We start from the raw sequence: 8,532 nt of genomic DNA, 5'->3' as shown, positions 1-8,532 counted from the left end.
TAGAGCCCCCGCAATCTCTTCCTTTGCCTCACACAGCAGTGTAGGGGCTGGGAAAGGGGGGAGGGGATGAAAGAACAAAAGGGAAGGTCTGTGATAGGATAGAAGGCAGGAGAGATTAAGAGACATTGAGAGACATTCAAGGCGGGAGGAGATGGTAATGGGACAGGATAAGAAACAAAGGATGGCTCTAGATGGAGTGTAAATTGCGCTGGCAGAATGAAAGACAGCTGCCCTGTGGGAGAGAAGAACAGAAGGCCAAACAAAAAGTGTGGATATAAAAATATATATATGATCGGGGCCGGGGCTATGGTCTGAAGTTGTTGAACACTGTGTTGAGTCCTGAAGCCTGTAAAGTGCCTATTCGAAAGATGAGGTGCTGTTCCTCAAGCTTATGCTGAGCTTCCATGAGCAGCCTATTCAGTCTCTGGTCACATTGCAGTGACCTTAGTTACGATACAACCAGCCAGCAGACAAAGTCAGAATTGCAAACCGTGGAAAATTTTATTGACTTATACAAATACCATGAACCAACAAATCCCACGCTGCCTTTCTCCAGTGATCTCTCTGCTCCTCTAGTGCTCCTACAAACTGCTCCGCCCGTGGATTCAGCATGGGGGGGCTGGAAGGCTCCTGTGACTCAGTCGGGGGGCTGGGGAGATGCTCATGGCCGGCGATCTCGAAGAGCTCGGGTGCGCGGGGGCCGGACCGCAGACTGCAGGGTCCCCGCTGCCGCCGGGGCAGTCGGTGGTCCAGGAGGTGGCGCGGGAGCAGACGCACCGCCGCCGTCGTTGACCCGGGGCTCGGCACTGCCCATGACCTGGGGGAGTGCGGACTGCAGGAGGTCGGTGACGCGACTGAAGCCCCGGTCGATGCGTCCCCCCAGCCTCTCCAAGCCGGAGGAGATGGTGCAGGCCAGAGCGTGAATGGCACTGGTTTGAGCCTCGACCAACGATGCCAGCGCTGGGGCCACGGGCTCCTGGACAGAGGGCTGGGCTGCAGCGTCCATAGAGCTGGCCACACGCTCCATCGTAGACTGCAGGGCGGTGATGCCTTGCCCCACAACGCCACACAATATGGAAGCGGACTCCTCCACGCTCTCCGACAGGGTGAGGCAGCTCCGAGACAGGCTGTCCAAAGCCTCGAGCAACTGATGATGCACATGGAAGATCTTCCTTTTGAAGGCTGGGCCGCTGTAATCCGCCTCACTGTGTTCCTCAGCATAGCTCGAATCTGAGCTTGCCCTCCGGCCATCGGTCTCCTCCACTGTCCTTTCCACCATGGCCAGCTCCTGCTCGCTGTTGTTGAACAATTCGCCCTGCGTAGATCCTTCTGTCTGGCCATGTCTCCCAGCGGAGCTGCCGACTCCTGGCCTGGTGTACTGGAAAGACGGAGCTGGTGAGGGCGCATCCTCGATAAAGTGGTCCTCCTCCATCTCTTGCCCAGTGAGGTCCAAGTAATGGGACAGACCTGGAACAAAAGGGAGAGGGACAAGGGTCAGCGAGCACTGGGAAGGGTAGGCCTCAGCAGCACAAGGCAGCTCCAGGGTGACCACGCGGCCTGTGCGCTGGCTTAAGAAGAGAGAGAGAGAGAGCAGATAAGAGAAATAGGAAGACACCCTGTGGTACTTGGCCCCCAGCCTCGCCATTCTCCATGCAGCTCCGGCTGTAGATCTCAACGATGTCCAGAGCTTCCTGCTCCATAGGGGTAGTGGATGGGAAGGAGGATGGCCGTTCCCCGCTACTGCTCGGATTCCTCGGCTTCTGCGCCAGCTTGTCCTGTAGAAAGAGTGGCAGCGAGTTAGCGAGTCTTGGTGTCAGCGGGTTTAATGGTAATGTTCGGGTTAGGGAGCGAGTTAGTGCCTGCTCACAGTACCGGGTCGTGCAGAGGTGGTGAGGCAGCTCCGTACAGTGCGGAGGCTGCAGGTTGCAAGCAGGAATATCCTTATTTCAGGAAGGATATACTTGCATCGGAGGCAGTTCAGAGATCATTCACTAGCTTAATTCCTGAGATGAAGGGGTTGAAATATGAGGAAAGGTTGAGCAGGTTGGCCCTATACTCATTGGAATTTAGAAGATTGGAGAGCTGATCTTATTGAAATATAAGATACTGAGGGGCCTCAACAGGGTAGATGTAGAGAGGATGTTTCCCCTCGTGGGGAAATCTAGAACTCGGGGGCACAGTCTCAGAATAAAGGGTCGCCCTTTTAGAACTGAGATGAGGAGGAATTTCTTCTCTCAGAGGGTCGTAAATCTGTGGAATTCTCTGCCCCAGAGAGCCGTGGAGGTTGGGTCATTAAATACATTTAAAGTGGAGATAGACAGACTTTTGCAAGATAAGGGAGTGAAGGGTTATGGGGAGCGGGCGGGGAAGTGGCTTTGAGCCCAGGATCAGCCATGATCTTATTGAATGGCGGAGCAGGCTCGAGGGGCCAAGTGGCCTATTCCTGCTCCGATTTCTTATATTCTTATTCCATTAGCCTTTTCAATTATTATTCGCACCTGTCAACTAACTTTCAGTGAATTATGCGCTGGGACACCTGCATTTCTCTGCTACCTCCACAGCTCCTAGCTTCTTGCCATTTTGGAGAATAATCTGATCCACCTTTCCGATGTTCAAAGTGGATGACCTCACTCACCCACACTGAACATCAACTCCCACAATTTTATCCGCTGACTTCACAGAAGCGTAGAAATTTACGGCACGGGAGGAGGCCATTCGGCCCATCGTGTCCGCGCCGGCCAACAAAGAGGCTCTCCAGCCTAATCCCACTTCCCAGCTCTCGCTCCGTAGCCCTGTAGGTTACGGCGCTTCAAGTGCATATCCAAGTACTTTTTAAATGTGGTGAGGGTCTCTGCCTCAACCACCCTTTCAGGCAGTGAGTTCCAGACCCCCACCACCCTCTGGGTGAAAAAGGTTCTCCTCAACTCCCATCTACCAATTACGTTAAATCTATGCCCCCTGGTTATTGACCTCACTGCCCAGGGAAATAGGTCCTTCCTGTCCACTCTATCCAGGCCCCTCACCATTTTATACACCTCAATTAAACCTCCCCTGAGCCTCCTCTGTTCCAAAGAAAACAACCCCAGCCTATCCAATCTTTCCTCACAGAAAAATTCTCCAGCCCAGGCAACATCCTCGTAAATCTCCTCTGCACCCTCTCTAGTGCAATCACACCCTTCCTGTAATGTGGTGACCAGAACTGCACGCAGTACTCTACCTGCGGCCTAACTAATGTTTTGTACAGCTCAAGCATAACCCCCCTGCTCTTATATTCTATACCTCGGCTAATAAAGGAAAGTATCCCGTGTGCCTTCTTAACCACCTTATCTACCTGGCCTGCTACCTTCAGGGATCTGTGGACATGCACTCCAAGGTTCCTCTACACTACTCAGTGTCCTACCATTTAATGTGTATTCCCTTTCCTTGTTAGCCCTCCCCAAATGCATTACCTCACACTTCTCCGGATTGAATTCCATTTGCCACTGTTCTGCCCACCTGACCAATTTATTGATATCTTCCTGCAGTCTGCAGCTTCCTTCTTCATCATCAACCACACGGCCAATTTTTGGACCAACAACAGCAACAACTTGTATTTATATAGCGCCTTTAACGTAGTAAAACGTCCCAAGGCGCTGCACAGGAATACTTCAAGACAATAAATTTGACCCCGATCCACATAGGGATAAATTAGGGCAGGTGACCAAAAGCTTGGTCAAAGAGGTCGGTTTTAAGGAGCGTCTTAAAGGAGGAGAGAGAGGTAGCGAGGCGGAGAGGTTCAGGCAGGGAATTCCAGAGCTTAGGGCCCAGGCAACAGAAGGCACGGCCGGCAGTGGTTGAGCGATTATAATCAGGGATGCTCAAGAGGGCAGAATCAGAGGAGCATGCTCGAGGGGCCGAATGGCCGACTCCCGCGCCTACGTCTCATGTTCAATTCGATGTGAGTGCAGCATGGTGTTAAAATCGAAGGTCATCGTACCCTTGCAGTCCGAGTGAGGTCGTTGAACTTCTTGCGACACTGCAGCCACGTCCGGGGCGTGATGCTTTTCATATTGACGTAGAGGGCCACCTCCCTCCAAGCCTGGCGCAGTGTCTGCCTGGGCATCTTCCTCCCGTCCGAGGGGAAAAGGACCTCTTTGTGTGCCCTCACCTGCTCCACCAGCACCTTCAGTGCTGCATCACTGAATCTGGGAGCTCTGGGCTCTGACATTCCTGGGGCCGGATTTTCAAGACTCCAGGTTCCCCCACACTCCCCCAAAAAATAATATTAATCTGCAATGGTATCCTTGCAGAGAACGGAGCGCTTTAAATCAGCGCCGGAAATCCCGCCCTCCACACCGGCGTAATGGGCGCGGCGTTAGATGCGCGCAGGTTGAGATAGGCGCCGCGACCGCCGGAAATCCCACCTTCCAAAACAGGCGCACCACGCCCTCCCCACTCTGCCGACCAATGAGAGTCAGAGGCGGCCCGTCCGTCACTGTGAGCGGGGCCAATCAGCGAGCCGCGGCGCTGGCTCCGCCCGAAGTGCGCCCGCCCGCAGTGAAATTGGCCGCTCGGCGCGGCAGAGGCAGCGAGAGATCGCGGAGCCGGAACCCCGGAGCGGCTCAGGCTCAGGGTCAGGCTCAGGTTCCCCTCTGCACAGGACAAGAGCGGAGCCGGGCTGGGACTTGGGCTGGAGCCGGGGATCACTGGATAGGAGTTAGAGCCTCTCTTCACAGGTCAGTGCAGGCTGGGCTCGTCCGCGACACCCGCAGAGCCCCGGAGCTCAGTGAAAGGGGAAGAGAGAGGGGAGAGAGGGCAGGGAGGGGGCAAGAGAGAGGGCAGGGAGGGGGCAAGAGAGAGGGCAGGGAGGGGGGCAAGAGAGAGGGCAGGGAGGGGGGCAAGAGAGAGGGCAGGGAGGGGGGCAAGAGAGAGGGCAGGGAGGGGGCAAGAGAGAGGGCAGGGAGGGGGCAAGAGAGAGGGCAGGGAGGGGGCAAGAGAGAGGGCAGGGAGGGGGGCAAGAGAGAGGGCAGGTAGGGGGGCAAGAGAGAGGGCAGGGAGGGGGCAAGAGAGAGGGCGGGGGGAAGAAAGAGGGCAGGGAGGTGGGGAAGAGAGAGGGCAGGGAGGGGGGGAAGAGAGAGGGCAGGGAGGGGGGGAAGAGTGAGGGCAGGGAGGGGGTGAGAGAGGGCAGGGAAGGGGTGAGAGAGGGCAGGGAGGGGGCAAGAGAGAGGGAAGGGAGGGGGAAGAGAGGGTAGAGAGGGGGCAAAAGAGAGGGGAGGGCGAAGAGTGAGGGCAGGGAGGGGGGAAGAGAGAGGGCAGGGAGGGGGGAAGAGAGAGATGGTAGGGAGGGGGCAACAGAGAGGGGAGGGAAGGGGGAAGAGAGAGGGCAGGGAGGGGGGAAGAGAGAGGGCAGGGAGGGGGGAAGAGAGAGGGCAGGGAGGAGGCGAGTTAGTTGGTAGGGAGGGGGCAACACAGAGGGCAGGGGGGGAAGAGAGAGGGCAGGGAGGGGGCAAGAGAGAGGGCAGGGAGGGGGCAAGAGAGAGGGCAGGTAGGGGGGAAGAGAGAGGGCAGGGACGGGGGGAAGAGAGAGGGCAGGGAGGGGGGCCAGTCAACTGGCCCTGGGACTCAGTGAAGTAACTACTAACACTACAAATGATAATCAACCCCAGGACAGTGACATCTCAGCACAAAGAATTCGGCCCAACACAATTATTACTAATCAAAAAGAAAAATATTTGACCTATTGGACAGAAATGACAAAAACCCAAAACAAACTCGATTGCTATTTGGCCCTAAACAGACAATACACCATGGCTGAATACCTGACCATGGTAAAAGATAGCAAACTGAGAAAAACCTTGACAGTGTACAGACTTAGTGAGCATAGCCTGGCCATCGAAAAAGGCAGACACAGGCAGACCTGGCTGCCCAGAGAGGACAGGATATGCTCCCACTGCAGTCAGGGAGTGGTGGAGACAGAGATGCACTGCCTCACAACTTGTGGAAACTATCAGGACATAAGGGGGAATTTCTGCCAAAATTCATAAAAATATGCCCTGAATTCAAAAATTTGAATGACGACCAAAAACTCCCATATCTATTAGGGGAACAGAGAAAATGTGTAACTTTAGCAGCAAACTATGTTACAGCTTGCCATAAGCAGAGGGACAGAGAGTGAGCATTAAATCTAAGAAAAGATTATATGTACATTATATGTGTGCATATTTATTTATACATGGGTATATTTGTCTGTACACTGTATGTCTAGACCTGCGTGTATGTGTTCAACCATACATGTTTTTCTGTGCGTTGGCAACATAAGGGCCCAGTAATTCGGGTCGGTGGCTTGCCGCGCGTGCAAGCCCCTGATATGCACTTACCCGACGCGCTGACATTTCACCTCCAGGGACGCCTGGAATTCGTGTTTGAAAAAGAAGAATCCCGGGCAGCGTCTGACGTCACGCCGCCCAGGAGTGCAGCCAGCGCGAAGCCTGTAGCGCGCTGTGCAAGTGAGACACGCCCCTTGAGGTCTCAGTTTAATAGGACACGCCCCCAATGTTTCTCACAAGCTGCTAAGCATTATTACATGCAAAGCAGCATTTTAAATAGGTTTTTGGTATTTTTATGAAGCTTTTGGTAACTTTTATAAACTTTTAAAAGCGTTTACATTATTTTGAAGAATCTGAAGTAGTTTTAAACAGAATTAAAGCAATTTAAAGACTTTTAAAAGCCCCAAATAAATTTTTTTAATTCCATTTATTTATTTACCAATGTCGTCGTCATACGTGTCTTCACACTGTTCCCTTTGGGGAACTGTATGAAGTGGTGGAAGGATTTATGGCCGTGATTAACACTCATTCCGTGACCGTAACCATCTGTGTACCAGCCATTAGGGCGGTTAGTCCTATGGCGAGAGGGTTTTACGGGCTCCCACAAGCTATACAAGGAGGGGGTGCCACCCACACCCACGGACGCAAATATCCCACTGGATGTCAACCCAGAATTTAGAGCCGGAGCTCCGACTCCACTTGCCGGGACTGTCTGGAGTGGGGTTCGAAACCCTACCCCGTCTGGCCCAGCGGCGGGGATCCTACCGCTACGCCAAAGGCCCAATCCGATTAGCAACGTGAAATGGCTGGAATGAGCACAATTCACAGCATTAAAAGAACTCACAATTGAACTGATGATGACCTCAGCAATCTCCTCAACGAGGTGGAGGCGCAGCGCCTGCTCATCATTGGTAATGAGAAGTCAAAGGCGCCGCAAAAAGGACAGATGATAGCTTGGTCTTTCAAGTGGCAGCATAGGGCTCCAGTCACGGGGAGGGAAAAGGCGCAGGAAGCGTATGGGTGTCACCTTTTGCGCGGAGTGGGCCTTTTGCGTAGCGGTAAGCATCCCCGCCGCTGGGCCAGAAGGAGTAGGGTTTCGAACCCCGCTCCAGACAGTCCCGGCAAGGGGAGTCGGAGCTCCAACTATAAATTCTGGGTGGACATCCAGCGGGATACTTGCGTCCGTGGGTGTGGGTGTGGGTGGCCCCCCCCCCCCCACCTCAGATGGTTTGTGGGAGCCCGTAAAACCCTCACGCCATAGGACTAACCACCCTAATGGCTGGTATGAAGATGGTTATGGTCACGGAAGGAGTGTTAACGTGGCCAGAAATCCTTTCACCACTTCATACAGTTCCCGAAAGGGAACAGTGTGAGGATACGTATGACGATGACCTCTTGCGCAATGCACCTCCTTGGACCCTCAGTCGCAGATGCGAGGGGGCAAATCGTGCAATTGTTAAATTTTTCATTTTATTGACATGTAAAATGTTGGCCCAGTAATTCCCTTCCAAACGTGCGAGTACGGTCGGGGTACTTACGCGTCTGTCCGGAGGAAATGCCGGTTTTCAGCATGCACAGCGCATGCGGGGAAAACCGGCATTTCCTGTCCTCTGAACGAAGGGGTTCAGAGGCAGAACGCGTGCGACTGTACAGGCAGCGCGTGCGCTGTAAAATTCGCCACTTTCATTCATGCTTTCAGTGAGGTCAAGTCCTTACAACTTACACATGAAAAAAGCATGAGTACAGTTGCTCCAGAGGCTGCGGTTGTTTGGGAAAGGGAGGAAAGGTATTTTAAGAAATGCTGAGGTAAGTTTTAAAGTTTATTTTTGTTTTTTAAAACGGGTTTTCAGTACTGTAGGTAGAAGGATCAATTATGGCTATGTGAATTGAATTTGCTGTGTTTATTAAATGTGAAAATGACTCCAACATTTTTAAGAAAGAAACTTTTCATCAGTAATATATTCTTTTAAGTAATTATGTATGTATGTCTGTATATATTCCTTTGCGTGTATGTATATATTCCTTTACTTATGTGTACGAATGTATGTATTTAATTATGACTTTCAGAGAAAGTAACTTATTGGAAAATCATAATTAAAAACATACATTCATACACATAAGTAAAGGAATATAAAACATACATACATATACGTAAAGGAATATATGCGGACATACATACATAATTACTTATTACTGATGAAAAGTTTATTTCTTAAAAGTGTTGGAA

General features: G+C 52.3%; 1 protein-coding gene across 1 annotated transcript; it reads right to left on the bottom strand.

Moving 5' to 3' along the window:
- Positions 1-476: 476 nt before the first annotated feature.
- Positions 477-4,320, bottom strand: LOC147086873 (uncharacterized). The gene is made up of 3 exons (XM_085978385.1): positions 3,977-4,320; positions 1,616-1,775; positions 477-1,467 (listed from the first exon to the last, which is right to left on the bottom strand). The coding sequence occupies exons 1-3, from the start codon at positions 4,205-4,207 to the stop codon at positions 662-664; spliced, it is 1,197 nt and encodes a 398-aa protein (XP_085834511.1). The 5' UTR covers positions 4,208-4,320; the 3' UTR covers positions 477-661.
- Positions 4,321-8,532: the final 4,212 nt, after the last annotated feature.

The sequence above is a fragment of the Somniosus microcephalus genome, unplaced genomic scaffold (assembly GCF_052327205.1).
Source record: "Somniosus microcephalus isolate GS21.2 unplaced genomic scaffold, FLI_Smic_1.0 unresolved_chr7, whole genome shotgun sequence".
In the NCBI taxonomy this organism is placed as follows: domain Eukaryota; kingdom Metazoa; phylum Chordata; class Chondrichthyes; order Squaliformes; family Somniosidae; genus Somniosus; species Somniosus microcephalus.
Note: the sequence above shows the minus strand (reverse complement) of the source record. Positions and strands in the feature narration are given on the sequence as shown.

Coding starts and splice junctions, on each gene's coding strand:
- LOC147086873 (XM_085978385.1), bottom strand. CDS start 4,207: ATGTCAGAGCCCAGAGCTCCCAGATTCAGTGATGCAGCACTGAAGGTG. Junction 1,776..3,976: donor ACCTCACTCGGACTGCAAGG/GTACGATGACCT, acceptor CTCTTTCTACAG/GACAAGCTGGCGCAGAAGCC. Junction 1,468..1,615: donor TGGGGGCCAAGTACCACAGG/GTGTCTTCCTAT, acceptor CTTTTGTTCCAG/GTCTGTCCCATTACTTGGAC.